Below are 20479 nucleotides of genomic sequence, written 5' to 3'. Positions count from 1 at the left end.
CACACAGCAACAGTTTTACAGAGTGTCAGTTATTAAGCCGTGAATTGATTTCAGAGAATAACCACTCTGATTTATTGGTCAGTTACCCAGGTAGATTGTAGAAGCAATTGTGATTTTTCTTACACAGGCAATATTTCAATTAAGATGGTTTCTCTCCAATGATGTCATTAAAGTACCTCAGTGTTTAAGAATCATAGACCGTTTGGTAACATAGCAATTGGTGAGTGTGGGAACTGTTAGGGAGATGGTATTTTGGATTGAGAATTTCCTTTCAAAAAGTGGAAAGTTGCAAATGAAACCTAATCCTTTTAGTCTTGTTACTAACGTGAGACTTACTCTACCCCACTGAACCAAAATAGTAAAGTTGGAAGATACATCACTCACAGAAGACAAAGTGTGGTGGGTTGATGAGACTTATGAAAGAAAACTACTTCTATCGCTCTTTAGGCTTCTCTAGTTTTAGTTTTCTTTTTAAACCCCTCCCTCTGTAAACACACAGACACAACAGGTAGGAAACCAACTCACTCTTCATTTGTTTAAACCAATGAGTATTCTGCCTCAGAAACCAGAACATGCTGCCTTATATAACGAGGGGTGTGTGTGTGTGTGTGTGTGTGTGTGTGTGTGTGTGTGTGTGCGTGTGTGTGATGTGCTGTTCTGGGACAGAGGAAGGGGCAGGTAGAAATCCTGAGGAGCTATGGTAGGAAGAAAGAGTTGCTACCTCCCTTTCAAGCTACGTCGGGAAGAGGGGGTGGGGACTATACCAACACATCACCACGCCGCATGCCACTCTCACACACAGATGCTTCTCCGTCATGTTCTCTGGGAAATTTCCCCCCGATTAGGAAAAGGACGGTAACACGGTTCTGCCTCGGAAGGAGAGTTTTTACCATTGCAGCACAAAGAACAGCGGAGCGCGCTTTCACATCGTTGCAACTCCACTCACTTGACCAGCTCTATACTTCAGCACCACGGAGAGCGGTACACCCTTGGCTGCCACCCATGGGGAGCCAGCTTCCCGCGACTCAGCACCGGATTCCGGTCATCTAGAGGAGGAACAAGCCTGCGTATTAAACCCTCAATGTAAGCAGCTATGATGGTTCTTTCATATTGATCTTTTTTTCCAGTAGAGGTTGTGTTCTCGCTAAAATATGGAATTGAACTTTTATTTATCAGCTTTCTTCCTCTAGTGCACTGCTTAGATTTTTAGATAGATCTGAGGTCTTTCTTATTTGTTGAGTTGGTAGAAGAAATTTTTTTTTCTTTCATTGAATGTCTAAGTTTTCAAAGCCATTTAGAAATAGACAACTCGTCTCAGTAGCCTATTCCTTTTGTGCTAGAGTAATACAGTTTTATTCCTAGAAGAGTGTGTATGTGTTGTCTCTTCTTTCCCTTCACTACTGACAGCTTTCTAATGTATTTATGTGGTTGTATATGTCATAATATAAATATGGGGTTGAGAGAAGGGAGAGGGTTATATTCTAATAAGCAGCCACCATTAAAGAACTACAGGTGGCAAAAAAAAATATTGTCATTTTTCTTTTTTTCTTGCTGAAAATATGATCTGAGCTATATATCTCCTTCAGACATCCATTTCAAAATAACAAATATGCTCCTAATGAAAGAGGTGTAATCTAGGCAGAGCTTTGAAACTCTGAATCTCCCCTTTAAGTTTGAAGTTGTAAATTCACTTACCTATGATTGAGTAGACACAACCAAAATGCTATTGCTATTAATTGTAATTTAAAGACATAATGGATTCAGGGTAGATTCAGAAAAGGCAATAATGATTGACCCTGCCTGGTGGCACTCAGTGAATTTTTGCCTCAGAATGCCACCTGCTGGTGAGTCCTATTTCTGAAGCACCAGGCACACATCAGATTTATGAATGAATTCACATTAAATCCAGAATATTCATTATGGATGTGGTGCAAATCCAATCTCCAAGATCTTTTAACAATGATATTGATTCAACTATTTAAAAACTTACCAAACTTCTATGTCACAATTACCCTTTCATAAATATTTATTTCCAAAAACACTTGCTCCTAAACTTAGGGGCATGTAGACTAGATAACTCCTTTAGGCAGTAATTAACCCAGAAAAAAATCAGAACTATGTGGAGCCTCGTTGAGGCTAATTGCAGAATGCATGTGGTATTTTGGATAAGAGATACCAGGAGCTCTTGCTTAGTAAAAGCAATCAGCATTTCCCTCCATATAAATATTCAGCATGTTACTTTTTTTTTTAGTATTGTCATTTCACAATATAAGGGTCTCTCTTACTTTCTCGGTAGTAGATGTTTATTTCAGACTCTTATCACAGAGGTCAGTGAAATCATCAAAAGGTTACACCTATCTATTTTATTTCAAGAAAAATCTTTTTAAAACATAAAACTATCAAAACTTGTTTCAGCTCCACCTGGAGCTATACACAATGAGATACAGACATCCAGTTTCATAACTTCCAACTTCCAAAATAGGAAAATAAGGATTTTAAAAGTAAAAAGAAAAATAGAAGCACATACAAAGCACTAGTTATATTTAGATAGGTGGTACCTAGGGCAGTTTGAAAAAACTGAGGATAACTTCTTCTCTAAATGAAAATAAATTACAAATAGAAACATTTATTAGCACTCAGGAACACTAGACAATATTTTTATTCCAAGATGCAATGGAAAAACTATCTCACATTAGTAGAATTTTTTGGGAAGTATATCTTAATGTAATACATTTTAATGAGTAGAAGAAGGATACTTTGCTTGTTTCCTGTAGGATTAACTGGTAAAATGTATGAACTCGTGTATATCATGGGGGTAGTTAGGTGGGTATCTTTTTTTCCTTATTTAAAGTACATATGTTGTACAAGCAAATTATTATCAGTAGCTTAGGTGGGAACTTAAATGCCTTAAAGCCACAATTAATATAGTTGTAATAAGCTAAAATAGAGCTAATAATATGCAATGTCACTAGAGCACTTACAAGGTGATGATAAACAGTTTACGTTCACTATCTCACCTCAACTTCAACAGAAAAAGGAAGGTGATACCTAGAAATAAGTTGGATGCCTTTGAAAATATGTAAAAATTTTCAGAAGTAGCATGAAGAAGTGAGAATGTCTCAATTTTCTGACTCAGTCACCAAAGGGTGTCATATGCCTTCTGATATTAGCTGCTTCATCTAGCAACTTATGGGCCATAATTTATAGTGGAGCTAATTAGAAACTGATTTTACTTAGGAATTCATACCTTATTTTAAGTGTTGTCAGTCATAAGCAGGAAATAACTGTTATAGAATTATATGGCTCCTATATTTTGTGAGAAGGAAGATGCTGGTAAACACCAACAGCTCCAATGTATTGATCTTCTTAAATGACCAACACAGATTCAAATATTTAGGAATGAATTAAGTTGGTTGACCAAGCACCATGTGCCAGGTGTCAGGAGTATAGGGCACCAGGTGCATATACCATATACACGAGTATTCCTTACCCTCAAGGATCTTGAACTCTAATGGAAAAAGTTACAGTCTAAAGAAACTCAGAAAAAAAAAATCAGAAAGACAGAAAGAAGATGGCTGGCAGTGGCATACTAGCCAAAAGCACAGACTTTCAAAGCAGACAGACTAGACCCTTAACAGTGAGTCTACCTCTGGCATGTTGTGTAGCTTCAGAAAAGTGGTTAATTAATCTGACCATCACTTCATCATCTGTTAAATGGGAATGACAATAGCACCTAAACCATGTAATAGTTTGTGAGAACTTAAAATGATAATGCATATTCTCAAATGTGTTGTGTTCGCTATACATTTTAATCATCTTCGGTTAATTATTTATGTACTTACCTCCTTTTTTATATGTTTATATTTACAATTCATTCATCATTATATTGCCATTTGTCTTTACGTCTGGCATTATTGTGTTGAGTACCTATAACATTAAATTTATCTTTATATCTTATTTGAAAAATAAATGAATAAATAAATATAAATGACAATGCACATAAATTACTCAGCATGTAGCTGGTACATGGTTAATGTGAAACAAATGTTGATCACTATGATTAAATAGTCATTCAGGAAAATAGCTAAGCTTATCAGAAGATAATTTATTTAAAACAGTAATTTATGTAAAGCAGTTAGGACAGTGCCTACATGGTAAATGTGTAATATATGTTAAATATAACTATTGTATAGTCATTTAGAAAAATAGCTAAGCTGAGTATATCAATGTCCAGTAAAATGTGAGACAATTCTAATAATTGTGTACTTAAGTGCATTGATAGGTAAGATTTTGATCATTACTGTCATGGACATTTGTATATAGTGTTACGGTATCCAGGGCATTTGGTAGACATTATTTAATCTTCACTGTGCTCCTGAGGAACATGAGGAATGAGCTTTATCACTCCCGTTATTTTGGCAGGAGACCTGTGGTTTAGAAGAAGACTCCAAATAACTTGACTATTTTATCACTGTTGCTCTAGACTAATACTCAGAAAACGTACTCTTGGGAGAAGATGCCCAGAGCAAAGCTGGGTTTTCCTGGGTGTTTGATCTGACTCCTAGATTCTGTTTGGTTCTATTTCCAGTAGGGGAATATTACAGGCTGAATTGATTTTAAGATTGGATAATTTCCATAGAGACCTTTGATACATGTAGCAATTTTAGACAAGAGACAACAAATATCTCTAAAAAGACATTTTGATTAAGTGGCCTTTTTTTCTTCAGTAATTAAGCACAATTTCTGTCTCCAAAAGCCTTTATGGCCATGCTCATGTGCAGCTGGACTTAGGGCACAAGATTCATACTTTTCATGGATCAATGACATCTGGCTTCCTTCAGACTGGCTGATGCATCTGTAAGAGCAGCTTGATAAAAATAGCAACTGAAGGATCAAGAGGGAGTTTAATAATCAGTCTTCCTCTCATATATGGTTTTGTTTCCACTGGAATCCTTCTTCCGAATGACATCAAATGTCAGTTGTATGCACTTCTGGAAAATGTAAAACATAGTATCTAACTGGGGTATTTAATCACTCATTATCTCAATAATACATGCAAACAAATACGTATTTGCGTTCAAAGTTCACTTTTAAGAAAAATACTAAAATAAGGCAATCAAATTCCAAATGCATTTTAGGGAGATTCGTTTTGCTTATCATTGGCCCTAAAACTGTGATAGGATCACCAGAGTTCAGCAGTGGCACATCTGATTCATGAGTGTGAGCTTTGGCCACCAACTACTGTGAACCATGTGACTTTATCTGACACATCATCTTTTGTGGATTCTTTCCAACCCATGTGATATATATAGCTAAAACATGAATATCTGTGATATCAAGATTAAACAGCAAGGATATGGTGGCTGAATATATTCACAAGTGCATAAATGTTTAAAAAGCATCATTAGAGGGATATTAGGGTAAGAGGTAGTCAGAGCTAATAAAAAGCCCACAGTGAGGTTAAAAGGCCTCCATCAATATGTGCATCAATTCTCATGGCTTCATAGTCTATTGTGAAGCCCCTCGCATTGGACGCAATTTCACTGAGTAGCATATGCCATTATCTGCTTATATGCATACATTACTTTAAGGCTCATAAGGTTTCATTTTTAACGCTAAATTCTGCTAGGAAAGGAGCAGAACTGACAATTTTGTGAGCATCCAAATGTGTTTCAAGGCTGAGGTTTTAAAGGCTGCAAAAGAGTCTTGTTTATTTCTTACTACATCTGGGTGTCTGCTTTCAAGGGCATTCAGAAAAATGCATGTCACATGGTGAGGACATTTTAACATCTGCCAAGTACTAGCTATACACATATATTCTTTTCTTTGATAAAACATAGTTATTATAGAAACATCAAGATTTATATGATGCCCTACCGTTGTGCAGAAATTATTTGTCCAAAGTCTTAGGACCTAAGATTTAGTGTTTTCACTTGGCCTACCAGAGTTTCTTCACCTAAAAGATGAGAATGCTAATACTTTGCTTTTTACGTTTTGTTTTGTTTTGTTTTGTAATGAGTGGAATGAATAAACAATGCTTGAATATCCTTTAAGTTTGTAGGCTGCAGTGTCTGTGATATTCACAGGGACTCTGAATTTAGATTGGGTACTTATGTGTTCCTTGTGAAATATTTCTCTGCTATGACTTGGTTCAGTAGTCATTAAATTTCCTTTGAGTTAATCTCTCCATGGCTTGTTGCTGTGTAATAGTTGGGTATCCTTGACCTTGTAGTCTGACCTATTCTCCCTCTTGAGCAGACCTCTAATGGAAAAGTGACGTGGAATCAAGCTGTAGTGCCGGCTTCTTCTTAGACAGCTGCTGTTTCGTATCTGACACACTGCTCAGATGCTCTTGAGTGTAAACTGCTTTTTCTCAGGTTGGGTTGTGATGGCTAAGTCTAATAAAGTGGTTTTGAGAGAAGTAGAAGCCTATCGTAGGACAGGCTGAGTACTTCCATGAAAAAGATTATTATCAGTCTTCCTTGGGTTCAACTTCTACCTGTGTGTGTGTGTGCCCAGATGACAGGCCTTGAAACTAAGTCCATTACATCTCCTGAAACAAAGCCTCTTGGGAATACAAATGGGGTAACTGCTTAGCTTTCAACTCAGTAACTTTCTCTTTCTGAAAACCCTATAATAATAAGTGCCTGCACACTATTTGTGAATCTTTCTCTCCTGTAAATGTTTCTCTGGGATTCCTAATCCACAGTCTGCCTTTGGTACCAATGAACAGACTGTCTCTGGAATGATGGCATTGTTGAAAAGAATGGGCTCAGAAGTATCTCATGAACTTGAATTCTGACAGTCTTTTCCCCAGCAATCTTTTATCAAAGTGCACTTTTAAAAAGTGGACAGTTGCTCTTCAGATGCTCTTCCTAAAGGTGTACAGAGCTCTCGGTTAGGATTTATCACCCACGGTTGCCTTTTGAGGGAGTTGCCCATAATTATTCTTTTTATTTTGTGCAGATAAAGAAGTTAGCTCCACTGTATAATTTAGCAGCTTTTCCCAAGGGAAGTGTGACTCAGCTCCAGGCAGGATTAGAGTACCAAGGTCTGATCCCCATTCTTTGCTTCATACCAAACATAGGGCCCCCAAGAAACTAAAACCGAAAAGGTTTGAGCAGGTTGAGCAGGTCAAAAGGTAAAATGAGCAGAAAACTAAATGGAGTCCCCAATTTAAACATTCACAAGGCTAATTGCATGACTTTTTAAAATCTCAAAACATTGGATTTAATTTTAAAGCCTTTCTCTGTAATCATTTTTGTTTGATTATTTTTTAAAAATGGCTAAAGTGAAATATTAAGTATTGTTTATGCATGAAGACATGATGAATTAAAAAAAAAAAAACAATTCTCTGGGACCATGGAAAATAGTTAAAAACAAATATCCAAGTACTTACTCTTTAAAAAAGATACACTCTTGTTAAAATTTATGCCATTCTAATATTCTCTGAATAATGTGAGTGGAGGTAGAGTAGAAAAGAAAAATAGAAAATACAGGTAGAACCAATTGGAGAATCAACAACGTTTAAGATGTCCAAGTTGGTAAAGGCTTAGGAAACACTTGGTCCAGCCCCTCTATTCCATAGTTATTTGAGATCTAGAAGCTGGGACCTGCTCAAGGTCTCAAGGCTGGCTAGAGATGGCATATCCCCAACTTGAGCTTAAATTACACAGTAGCTGTTATTGTCTCTAGTTTGCTGTTTCAACACCTTGGCAACGTAAGTTTGGGTAACTTACATTGTCCAAGACTGGCAAATGGTGGAGCCAGGATTCCTACTCCAAACATCCTGACTCCAAAGTCTGCCTTTCAGCCTCTCTACTCTTAGTATCTTCATCTGAGGATGATAATAGCACCTTCCTCATAGATTTGATGCAAGAATTACACAAGTTAATACATGTGAAGCTCTTAATATAATACCTGGCATATAGTAGGTGCTTAATAAATGTTAACTGCTATTATTAGTAGCATTAGTATTAAGCTCTACACTAGGCCACTCTGGGAAACAGCAATAAGAAGCGGACCCAGCATGTAAGTTGAGCTATTTCTTCCATCCATGTAAAAATCCAGGCTCAATATTAAGAAGCTAAGGCTGAATTCTCTCAGAAGGGTTGCTTCAGTGGCCATCAGCAAGTGGCAATGATTCTAGTCCTGTTTCCTGCCACATCTTGCCCTTTAATAGGTGCTTAGGTTGCGTGTGGACCAGAAAGCACTGTCCCCATAGAGAATAGCACAGAATGTAGAAAAAGACACGTGTGGTATGCATGCATGTTGCTGCAGTTTTGCCATGGTGCAGGAGCTCAGTCAGGGGGAGACATCTGAACCGAAGGCAGCCGTATTTGTGATGGCCAACTCTTTGGCACAGCCCTTGGAGAGCTGGGCATAAAAAGAGGCAAGAGGGAACAGAATAAAACCTACATTGACTTATATTTTCTACACACAAATTACCTCATTTAATCCTCCTACAGACTCTGCAGCACATGTAAGTTATCCGCATTGAGCAGGTTGGAAAACTGAAGCACCGAGGGGTTTAGTGGCTCTCTCAACTTTATACAAATGGAAATAAAACCAATAGCCTTCAGCCATACCACCATCCCACACCCATCCTCCATCTATTATTAGGGTCCTTCCAGATCCATTTTTCAGCTCTGCCACCCCGTCTCCACCCAAGGCATATAGAGACAGACAACTGAGTCATATTCTACCACTTGAAAGAAATAGTTCAGGTAACCCAGTGTGTCTGAATCTTGATGATTGAGACAATGATTTGTAAGACTGCACAATTCCTCATAGGATTCCAAGCATGATATTCTTTGTGTATCTCAACCATTGTGTGCTCTACTGCTAGGGAATCCGCAGGAAAGTAACCTGGCATCTTTGCCCTGTCCCATAGGTTGGGGAGCAGCACCTTCAAAAACATGCAGCGCCGGCACACAACGCTGAGGGAGAAGGGCCGTCGCCAGGCCATCCGGGGTCCCGCCTACATGTTCAACGAGAAGGGCACCAGCCTGACGGCCGAGGAGGAACGCTTCCTGGACTCAGCTGAGTATGGCAACATCCCGGTGGTCCGGAAAATGCTGGAGGAGTCCAAGACCCTCAACTTCAACTGCGTGGACTACATGGGGCAGAACGCGCTGCAGCTGGCCGTGGGCAACGAGCACCTAGAGGTCACGGAGCTGCTGCTAAAGAAGGAGAACCTGGCACGGGTCGGGGACGCGCTGCTGCTGGCCATCAGCAAGGGCTACGTGCGCATCGTGGAGGCCATCCTCAACCACCCAGCCTTCGCGCAGGGCCAGCGCCTGACGCTCAGCCCGCTGGAACAGGAGCTGCGTGACGACGACTTCTATGCCTACGACGAGGACGGCACGCGCTTCTCCCACGACATCACGCCCATCATCCTAGCGGCGCACTGCCAGGAGTATGAGATCGTGCACATCCTGCTGCTCAAGGGTGCCCGTATCGAGAGGCCGCATGACTACTTCTGCAAGTGCACTGAGTGCACCGAGAAACAGCGGAAAGACTCCTTCAGCCACTCGCGCTCGCGCATGAACGCCTACAAAGGACTGGCGAGTGCCGCCTACTTGTCCCTGTCCAGCGAAGACCCTGTCCTCACCGCCCTGGAGCTCAGCAACGAGTTAGCCAGACTAGCCAACATCGAGACTGAATTCAAGGTAACTCTCCCACTTAGTACCCTGCAGGCAGGTTGCCCAAGGGGCTCTTGCGCGTGTGTCCAGTGCGAAATGGGTTGTCTTCAAATCTAAGAAAGGGGGAAACCTCGGGATCTTACTAGGCAGGCCCAGGGGAGGAGGGGCACACATCTCACCTATAAGAGGTAGGCCTGAGGAAAAGCAGCCCTCTGGGTGAAATATTTTAAACTACATAAATACGGTAAGAAGTGACTTGAGTACAAATCCATGCAGTAAAAGACGAGTGCAGGCAGGATTATGTTGTGGTTCTGATGTCAATGCTTTAGCTCTGTCTCAGGGAGCTCAGGAGTGTCTAGGATACCTAAGGACCTGTGGTTATTTCCTAGTGCAAGGCTTAGACTTCTTGATTGTTTCACCTACGTGGCTTTGATTTGTCTTGTTCACATCTCTGTCTCATCCTGGAATGTTTTGATCAGTCTCAGTCTAACAAGAAGACCTGGCTGCAGCTTTTCTTAAACCTGGGAAGCTCTTGCCATTTTCTTGTCAATGGGCGAGGAGGAGGTTTAGGAAAATAAAAATGAAACTGTCTCTGTAGAGCTGAGTTTGTCAAACTAGTAGATGAGCCCAGGTGAAAGCTCTGTAATTCAATCACCCTGAGAACACCTTGACCTGCCAGGCCAGCCTAGAGGATGGAAACCCATCTCCAAAGTGCATTTTTCAATAGCAGGCCTGTGCTTTGTCAACTGACATTCCACCTGAAAGAGAAAACTTCCTAAAGTAGGAAATTCTTTTCACACAGTGTTTAATAAAAATAAGAGCAATTTTTTTTTTTCCTTTTTTGAGATGGAGTCTTGCACTGTCAACCAGGCTAGAGTCCAGTGGCATGAACTCAGCCCACTGCAAGCTCTGCCTCCTGGGTTCAAGCCATTCTCCTGCCTCAGCCTCCCAAGTAGCTGGGACTACAAGTGACTGCCACCATGTCCGGCAAATTTTTTGTATTTTTAATTGAGACAGGGTTTCACCGTGTTAGCCAGGATGGTCTCGATCTCCTGACCTCATGATCTGCCCACCTCGGCCCCCCAAAATGCTGAGATTATAGGCATAAGCCACTGCGCCCAGCCAAGAGCAAATATTTAGTGGGCAGTTATTGTGTGCCTAGCACTAACCACTTTATCTATATGATCTTATTTAATCTTCTCAGCAACCAGATGACTTGAGTACTGTTATTAGCCTCATTTTATATGAAGGCACAGAAGTAGACAGAGGATCATATAGCCAGTAAATAGCAAAACCATTGTTCTAATCTATGCACTCAGACCCCAGAGTCAATTCAGCCACTTCAGGAAACTGAGGGCCAGAGCCTTGCTTGTATAACAAGCTTTTCAGGTTTCACTTGTTTTTACATGAATGATAGAGGATCCTCCACTGTAGAAGGTATAGCTGGAAGAGTAGGAACCACAACTGGGCTCATTATTTCTCATCCTGCCATTCAACCACAGACTATCATGTGCTACATGCCATACAAAGAGGTATTGCACACAGAGCTGTTACCGCAAGTGAAAACTTCATGATCCAAACTAGATGTCGTTGGAGGAGCTGCCCTGTTTGGCATACAATTATACGGCCAAGAATGGGTACCAGCTCACAGAAAGGAAGGTTCTCCTGGGCTGCATTTTTCAGGGAGGGCTCAAAGGAGATGTAATTGGGTTGGGCCTTAATGAGTAGGAGTGTTTGGGTCATCAGGAAGAGAGAGTAGGCATTTGGAGGAGGTAAGTGAAGATGAGGTCCAGAATGGGTCAGAGCAGGGAGGGTGAGTAGTTCCATGTGACTCAAATACAAGCTTCCGGTAGGCCATTCAGGAGGAATGCTGAAGAGATCAGTTGGGGAAGAATCTCAAAGGACCCAGCAGGTCAGGCTGAGCACTTTTAACGTTGTCTTGCAGGAAAGGGAGAGCGGTGGAAAGTTTGTAATTAGGGAACTAAAGTGATGAGAACTAGAGTTTGGGAAATTAATTTGTCTGGTAAATAAGAATTGGAGAATTTGGAGTGTGAGGCACTGGGACTGAAGAGGGAGAAAATTTTGTTGTATGTAGATGAGGTCATGGAAACCTCTCTGTAGGAAGACGCTCATGCCATAAGCCAGGGACAGAAAGGCCAGGCCAAGAGGAGGTTGCAGGGCCCCACAAATTGGGACTAGAAAAGAATTCTTTAAGAAGTTTACTTTATGTCATCTGTCCTCCACCTGAGACCCAACCACTAAATTGAAGCCACTTCTCTAAATCCTACATTGTTTGGTCTCATCTGAAAAACTTGGTGGATGTAGAGGTAGAGATTACTGAAAGAAACTCTTAAGGAATATAGCCTCTTTTTTCTTTTTTTCTGTACAATAAACCTTACTCACCAACATTAAGGTCAAGGATGTGCTGAGGAAAATTGGTTGAACTTTGCTTGTTGCACAGTCTTCAGACCTATTCTGCATTGGCCATGTGAAAGGAATGGCTAAACTAATTAATTCAGATATTTCAAGCCAAAAAGTTTTTTAAAAATTCAACCCAAAACAAGATTTTTTTGGATTAGATTATCTGGAAAATTGCACAATTCTCTACTGTATCTGGGAGCATGCCAGCCTTGCTAAATAAAATGATACTAAACTAACATTTGGAATTACATCTGAGCCAATTTTTTTTAGTAAAACTCAAATCTGGCATATTTCAGTATTTGCAATATCTGAAACTGGAAGTTCATTTGAAAGCATCTACTATGATATTTTGATTTTAAAAGTAAATATGAAAATTTTGGACAATTTTTTATTTTAAAAGTAAATATGAAAATTATGGACAATTAAGAAGACCAGTAACGTAATGAAAAATCCTTTCTACAATGCAGTTACTTGGAACAAGAGTTTGCATCAATACATTTGCTGGCTATTAACATCCACCTAGTCACCTTTGTTTGAAGTAATGTCTTTTGGATTGTCGACAAATGGCACATTATAAATTAACATAACTGTTCCTTTAGTACTTTATTGCTTATTCAGCTAGCCTTATATGTGCATTCCTGACATTATAAATCTTCTCAGAGGAGAGCAGCTTAGCAGGAAAGAAGTCAAATTGTAATAAAAAAAAAAATAAAGAGCAAGAGAGTGTCTTCTAAAATGCACTATTTCTGAATCCATTCTGCTTTCAAGGGACCACATGTTGCTGCTTGTAGCCACATATTATGGAGATGATCTGATGCCATCAATTGTGTAAAAAACTATCAGATTCTTATTGGAAATGTCATATGTCATCCTCCACATCCCCTAAAATACTCATTCGGGGAAAACCTCTTCCTGACTAGGAAGCATCATCCATGAAAAATAGTTTTCCCAGGCTATTGTTTTTGGAGTCACTTTAATTTATCACCAGAATAGACACTAGTCATTAACAAAAATTGCAGCCAATGTCAAGGTCTTCAGCAAATTGTGGCTGGAGTTAGATGCCTGCTGGCAAGTCGTTATTTTTTGGTGTAGAAATCATGTAGCTGTTCAAGGATTTTCTTATGTCTCTCTCATCTTGGATCTAGAAAGATATTAAAACTCGATGTGGTCACTGGGGCCTCCCTGGTGCCTTGTGTGGCACCCAATAAGCTAGTGAGCATTCCAGAAATACTTGATGAAGGGAATAAAGGAAATCCTAAAAGGATAATCATTTCAACTAATGAAGCACTTGACTCCTTTTCTTTATGGTTTAAACTCTTCCTCCATGGGTGGATTTAATAGCGGCATTTGATGGACATAGTGAAACGAGGAAGCTGTAAAGAAAGTTACAAGCTGGTTGGGGGGACAAAGTCCATACACATTAAATAGCTGTTCCCAATCATTTGCTTCACTGTATGGTGATGGAGGGCAAAGTGTGTCTTCTTGATCTTCCCCACAGTACCTAAAATGGGTTTTGGGAGCACTGCCAACAAATGACATTTTGGTTGATTGGTTTTTCTATGCAGTAAGAGCCAGAGAAAAGGAATATTAGTGTGAGCTGGACTTCTCAGAAGTGCTTCATCCTTGTGGAATATGCGCTCCCTGTGTAGAGGCACCTAGAGTAGCAAGGAAAAATGAAAAAATTGTCTACTGCAGTTGGATAACAGCCACCAAGAACACAGTGTGATGTCTGCAGCTCTCCTGAATTAATCTGCTTGGTTTTCTTCACTGATCATCTTTGTGATAAAATTGCTTAGGGTCCATTTTATTTTGCTAGTCTCCTTTATTTGCTTCCCAGTCAAATTCCTGGGCATTTTGTCTATGCATTTTATTTTTCTGTGGAGCTTTTATTTCAAAACGATTAGAGGAATTAATATTTCTTCCAACTGAGTTATGAAAACAGCAATGCCTGATGGGGCAGAGTGGGGACATGGAAAGAAAAGATGACAAGGGAATATTGTAGAGTGAGGTTTAGGACTTTGGAAGGAAAGAGAAAGCAGTATGGGGTAGGGGTATCTCTCTTGCTTTCTCATCTTTCGCTTACATTTAAAAGCATCCAGTGTGCCCGAATCAGAGACTGTGGAAGCCTCACAAACACTGTATTGCAGTTATTTAACATCTAGTGGTTCTGAAGAATAACAAAGCTACAAGTAAGAAGGCTCTTCCTGTTGACAAAATAGCATGGAGGTTGTGGATGGTGCTTCAGTCACAAGCAATTTATCCTTTGAGACCTCAGAGAGGAAGAGTAGGGCCAAGAACTAACTTCATCCTACTTAAAGTGGTAATGATTTTTCTGTTTATCAATGGGTTGTTAACCACATGTATTATGAAAAATAGATGATGAATTATGTATTAATGTTTGCACTGTCATCTTAAGACTCGTGAAAATTCTCTGGGCCTAAAATACTACAAATTAAAAATGCAAATAACGATAAATAAGACCAATTTGCCACCTGCTATGATCTCTAGAGAGATCACATTGTGGAAGGTAAAGATGTTTAGGTGATAGTTTGCAATCTGCTTACAAACTTATCAGAATAGAAAAGAGAAGAGTGAGGAGAAGGAGTGACTTTGTCTCATTGTGCCAGGGCTTAGAGCACATCTAACCTCTGGCTGTGTGCAGCCAGGGAGACAGGAAGCTTGGGGAAAGGCCCCCACCTGGGCTGCAGGCTGAATAAGCCTATTGCCCCAGCTTTCAGTGTTTGCACCAGTTTCTCAAATACTTTGAATCATTTTAGAATTTTTAAATGTTATAGTCCAACACCCTGGGAAAAATATTATACATTTCCTTGAAGTTTGAAAGCTTGGCTGGGAGTATAAATAAATGCCTGCTTAACATTCAGGAAATGACTTGAAAATTGTTTCCTTTTCTATTGGGAAAATATTTTTTAAGTTGTGAAGGCTGCAGGCCTTAAAAGGATGTTTTATGTGTGTGATGTGTGCCTGTGTGTGTAAGACAGAATCTAGAAGAAAAGTCCTCAAAGCGTGAGCTTATACATTTGGCCGTACCTATCCACAGGTTCCACATCAATGGATTCAGCCAACTGTAGATGGAAAATATTCGGAAAAAAATAAACAAAAAATCACAATACAATAAAAACAATACAAATAAATAAAACACAGTAGAACAATTATTCACATAGCATTTACATTGTATTGGGTATTATACATTCTCTGGAAATGATTTAAAGTATATAGGATATGCATAGGTTATAGGCAAATATGATGCCATTTTATATCAGGGACTTGAGTACCCTCAGATTTTGGTAGGGGGGAAGGTCATGGAACCAATCATCTGCAGATACTGAGGGACGACTGTATACTATCCCTAATCCCCTCAGGGATCTGTGTCCCTCTAGTCCTGTGTTTGAGCATCTGATGATGCAGAAATGTGAGTAGAGGAAAGAAAGCTGGTGGATGTCAGGTGATGAGTTGATGGAACTGCCACTCACTAAGCATACACAGGTGAAATGTAATCAAAGTGTGAATGCCTTTCCTCAGGGCCACACTGGGGCCTGGTCACAGGACCCTATACCTGAAAGCAAGACCCAGGGACTGGCTTATCTCCAGAGAAGGGACAAAGTGACTTCTGCTTATGTTAGCTTTGTTTGTTTTTTTTTTTTTTTTTTCTATTTTTCTTCCTACATGTCTAGGGGAATGCTTTTGCCAGAGCATTCATTAATGAGTCATCACAGGGAAATGAGTCAATTAATGTGTCCTTTAATAACAACTTTTCATTGGGTCACAAATAATGCCTAAAATTAGATGATGTTTCTCTTCTAGGGTCTATGTCATGAGTATCTGCCTCCAAGATACAGGGAGACAGTATGCTCTGGGTGACAGTTATTTGAGTGTGATAAAAGAGACAAGCGCAGAGTGGCAGGTCCTGGAGGGCACCCATTGCACCATGCTTCATCTCCTGGAGGCTGAGGAGTGGACAGTGAGGAGCTTGGCCCTGGAACCAGACTGACCTGGTTCTCTCTCCTGCCAACCATGTAATCTTGGGCATCTATTGGAAGTTAGTTTCCTCATTTGAAAAATGGAGGGTAGGATACAATCATGTATTACTTAATGAAGATATGTCCTGAGAAATGCATTGTTAAGCAATTTCATCACTGTGTGAATATCATAGAGTGTTCCTACCCAAACCTAGATGATACAGTTCACTACACACCTGGGCTATGTGGGATAGCCTATTGATCCCAGGCTATACACTTGTGCGGCATGTTACTGTCCTGAACACTGTAGACAGTTGTAATATAGTGGTCAGAATTTGTGTATATAACATATCTAAATAGGAAAGGCACAGTAAAATATGGTATAAAAATTTTTAATGATATACCTGGATAGGGCAACTCCATTATAATTTCATGGGATCACTGTCATACATACAGTCCATTCTGGAGTGAAATGCTATTGTGCCATGCATGACTGTACTTCAGTTGTAACTTGACCAAAATGGAATGCTTGTTTACTCCACCCAAACATTTGCTGTTACCCTAATCTGTCCAACTCTGTAAGTGACATTACCATTCATCAAGTTGCTAAGAAATTTCTACACTATCCCATTTAACCTCCAGAAAATCCTGGCACATATAGTATTAAGTAAATATTAGCTCAGTAAATAGACAAATCAGCAATCAAATTAATGAATAATGACCTCCCAGGTTGTTGGTGAGGATTAAATGAGATAAAAATTACGTAACTTCTTGCAGAGAAGCTGATATACATAATAAGCACTATTAAGTTTTCACCAGAGAGCTCCATGAGGATCTCTCTGTTTCTCAGCACCCACTGGATTTTCAGCACCACAACTTTTCCTCCCAGTAACATGGATTAAATATCAGCACCTCCTCTATTCAGAGGGTCTTGCTGATTTCTGCTAAGCTTCCCACTCCCATGGCAGATTTTTCCCGCACAAGAAAACAACTAGGCTGTACGTGTGAGCTCCATGGTTAAAAATAGGCCAAGGGAATATTTTCCAATTGAAAAAAATGCAGAACAGTAAAACTGAATAAGCTTAGAGTGCTGCTAACATATTACTGTGGAGAGAGGCGACGTGGGCTGGAAAGACAGAGAAGCAAAAGAGGAGGAGGGAGGAAATGGGCAGGCAGAGATCCTGCCAAATACAGAGATTATTTTTTGAAAAATATCTCCGTGGAAAAGATTCATCACTACACATACAAAAATTGAGAAAAATCATTTCCTACACAAGTGCAACTATCAGTCTGAAATATCAGAGATATGGAGAAAATGGAAACAGTTCTTTGAGGATGTTAGCCAATGAGTAGTAGCACAAATTAAATCAAATGGAAATGCAGAGATTTTTCTCTGAAAAAATAATTACAATGCTATATACATTAATCACAGCAGAGTAACATTAATCAAGTATGCTGCACACACCATCTGCAGGGAGGCACATGTTTTATTAGCAGTAAATTCACACTCAGATTAAATACAGAAAATATTTGTCAGGATGGGGACAAGATCTATAGACTCACAGAATATCAGAGCTAGGCAGGCCCTAGTAACAGAGCCATCTGAAAATTCCCTATTCATGCAATGAATACATATAAAGCTTGTAGTCTGGACAAGGCTCTGAGTTGGATGCTGACATAAAATGAACAATATAAAGTTCCTGCCCTCAAGGACCTTATTGTCAAGGGGAGGAGATAAGTGTCTTTCATATAATCATACCAATAAACACAGCATTACAATTGTGATAGAAAATAAAAATGTAATTTTAATAGAGTTGTCTTAATGGGGCAGCTTACGGCAATGTCTAAAATGAAACCCAATGGAATAAAAGAGATAAATGGACAACAGAGAATAGGAAAGAGGGCTCTGAATGTGGAAACGACACATGAAATAGCCCAGTGAAGGGAAGGAGAAAAAGAAGCCCATTCAGAGAATTCTGAGTAACATGGTCTGGATCTACTGGAGGGAGTAAACAGAAGTGGCAGGTGACATGGATGCTAAAGAGAACCTTAGCCATGGCTTTACCATTAGTGGCCGTGTAAGAAGTTGGACTTCATTGTAGGGTGAATGGCGAGGCATCGGATGTTTTCAGCAAGTGAGTGAGTGACTCATATATGCAGTTTGGAAAGATCTACTCTACCTGCTATAGAAAATGGATTGGAGAGCTCAAGAATGGAAAGAGTTGGAAGGCCTATGTAGGAAGACGAGACCCTCCCAGGATGGGGTGAGTGGCATATGAACGCAGAAGGACTAGCGCATCTCCACCAGCAGGTGCTTCATTGCAGATGAAGCCATAGTGCAGTTGGAGCAGGTGACTGTCTCCTCGCTGCTTCTAGGACCACCGTCTTGTCTTCAAGCTCCCCAGGACCCTGCTTCTCCTATCTCTGGGACCTCTCAGTGCTTCACAGTGGTGCTCCAGGTAGTGGAGAGCCATAGGGACAGGAAGCAGAACAGAGCCAGCTCTTTAACTTATCCTCTAAGACAGGAGCCCAGTAAAATAGAGGGAGAACAGGAGAGTTATGTCAATTCCAATTTTCCACCTTGATCTTTGATGGAAAATTGACCTTGACCTTAGAAGAGAGTGTGTCCCAGGCTCAGCTAAATTGTTCTTTGCAAAGCAGAGGTATTGGAAAGTGGGTTCAGAAGTGATAACGCCAGAATGGAAAGGATTCCAGTGGACTTTAATCTTCCCATTGCATTTTCAAGATTCTAAAAACATCTTTCTCTCTCTGTTGGTTGCATGAACCCAGTAAATTTTTCATTAAAGTAGAGGAAAATGGCTGAATCTTCTCTCTGATTTATGTTAAACTAAAGCTTATTTTAGCATAAATAAAGTTATGCAGTAGACCTCCCCTTCTCCTTTCCTCCAGGGGACTCTGGACATTGAAAATGCCATGCCAAGAAGAGACTGGGTGCAATCAAGGCTTTTCTGGGCACCCAAAATCTCCTTTGGCAAATACTCAATTGAGTGTGGGTGGTTGTTTTAGTTTCTGAGCGCTGCAATAACAAAGTAGCACAAACGTGGTGACTTAAAAGCACAGAACCTTATTCTCTCACAGTACTGAGGGCTAGAGGTCCAAAATCAAGGTGTTAGCTCGGTCATGCCCTCCTTGGAGGCTCTAGAAGAGGATCTGTCCTTGCCTCTTTCTACTTTCTGGTGGTTTCTGCCAAGCCTTTATTTGTCAATGCACCACTCCAGTCTCTGCCTCTGTTATAATGCAGTAGGGTTCTCGCTGTGTTTTTCTATGTTAATTCTCTTCTGATAAGGACACCATTCATTTGGGAGTGAGGATCCACCCTATTCCAATAGGACTCCATCTTAACGAGTTACACCAGCAAATATCCTATTTCCAAATAAGGTCACATTCTGAGGTTCCAGGAAGGACATGCATTGGGGTGCGTGGTGCTATTCAACTCAGTACAGTAGGGTAAGCACCAGGTTGAGATAAACTGGCAAAGGTTGAGACCAGGAATCCAGGAAGACCCCCAGTAGGGTAAACTAGGCCAGAGGTCAGTGACTCATACAGTGGGTCATATATTCTAGGAAGCCAAAGATAATCGTAACTCAGAGGTCAGTCTGGAGGAAACCAGAGGTTATTGATTTCTTGGTTATTGACCAAGCACAAACCAAGCCAGGGATATGGGAACTTCATAAATGTGTGTGTCCATGTGTGTGTTGTGTGTATGTGTATGTGTGTGTGTGTTGTATGTGTACATGGTGTGTGTGTTGCGTGTGTGTATACTTATGTGTGTGTGCGCAGTTGTGGTGTTGGGGAAAGCAGAACAGATAAAAGGAGGGACGACAGCCGAGAGAGGAAACTTGGTGTTGGGGACAGTGCCCTCTCAAGTATGACAAAAACCTTTTAAAGTGTTGGGTTTGGGGATAATAAAAGTAAAACACTGTTGATTGTAGAATTTTTAAAAATATAGAAGAGCAGATGAACAAGAATATTAGGATTAATCATTAATTCCACTATCTAAGAATCTTTTTTTTTTTTTTTTTTTTTTTTTTTTTGGAAGCAGAGTCTCACTCTGTCGCCCAGGTTGGAGTGCAGTGACTTGATCTTGGCTCACTGTAACCACCACCTTCCAGGTTCAAGCAATTCTGCCACCTCAGCCTCCCAAGTAGCCGGGATTACAGGCGCCTGCCACCTGTATTTTTAGTAGAGGCGGGGTTTCGCCATGTTGGCCAGGCTGGTCTCAAACTCCTGACCTCAGGTGATCTGCCCGCCTCAGCCTCCCAAAGTGCTGGGATTACAGGTGCGAGCCACCGCGCCTGGTCAGAATAGTTCATATTTTGGTGTGTTTCCTCCTAATCCTCCCCAACCTCCAGGTAAAAAAGTTTGAATTAATACTATAACTCAGTCGATGGAACATTATCAACATATTTTTACTTC

At 40.3% G+C, this 20479-nt stretch overlaps 1 protein-coding gene across 2 annotated transcripts in view; it reads left to right on the top strand.

The window, feature by feature from the left end:
- Window positions 1-788: 788 nt before the first annotated feature.
- Window positions 789-20479, top strand: part of TRPC7 (transient receptor potential cation channel subfamily C member 7) — a 141805-nt gene continuing 122114 nt past the window's right edge. For both annotated transcript variants that reach the window (XM_045394288.2, XM_005557853.4), the window contains exons 1-2: window positions 789-1083; window positions 8894-9671. In XM_045394288.2, the coding sequence (XP_045250223.2) occupies window positions 1082-1083; window positions 8894-9671 (780 nt within the window). In that variant the 5' untranslated portion in view covers window positions 789-1081. The remainder of the gene's footprint in view (window positions 1084-8893; window positions 9672-20479) is intronic.

This window comes from Macaca fascicularis, chromosome 6 (assembly GCF_037993035.2).
Source record: "Macaca fascicularis isolate 582-1 chromosome 6, T2T-MFA8v1.1".
In the NCBI taxonomy this organism is placed as follows: Eukaryota; Metazoa; Chordata; class Mammalia; order Primates; family Cercopithecidae; genus Macaca; species Macaca fascicularis.
This window is presented reverse-complemented; position numbering and strand designations above follow the sequence as displayed.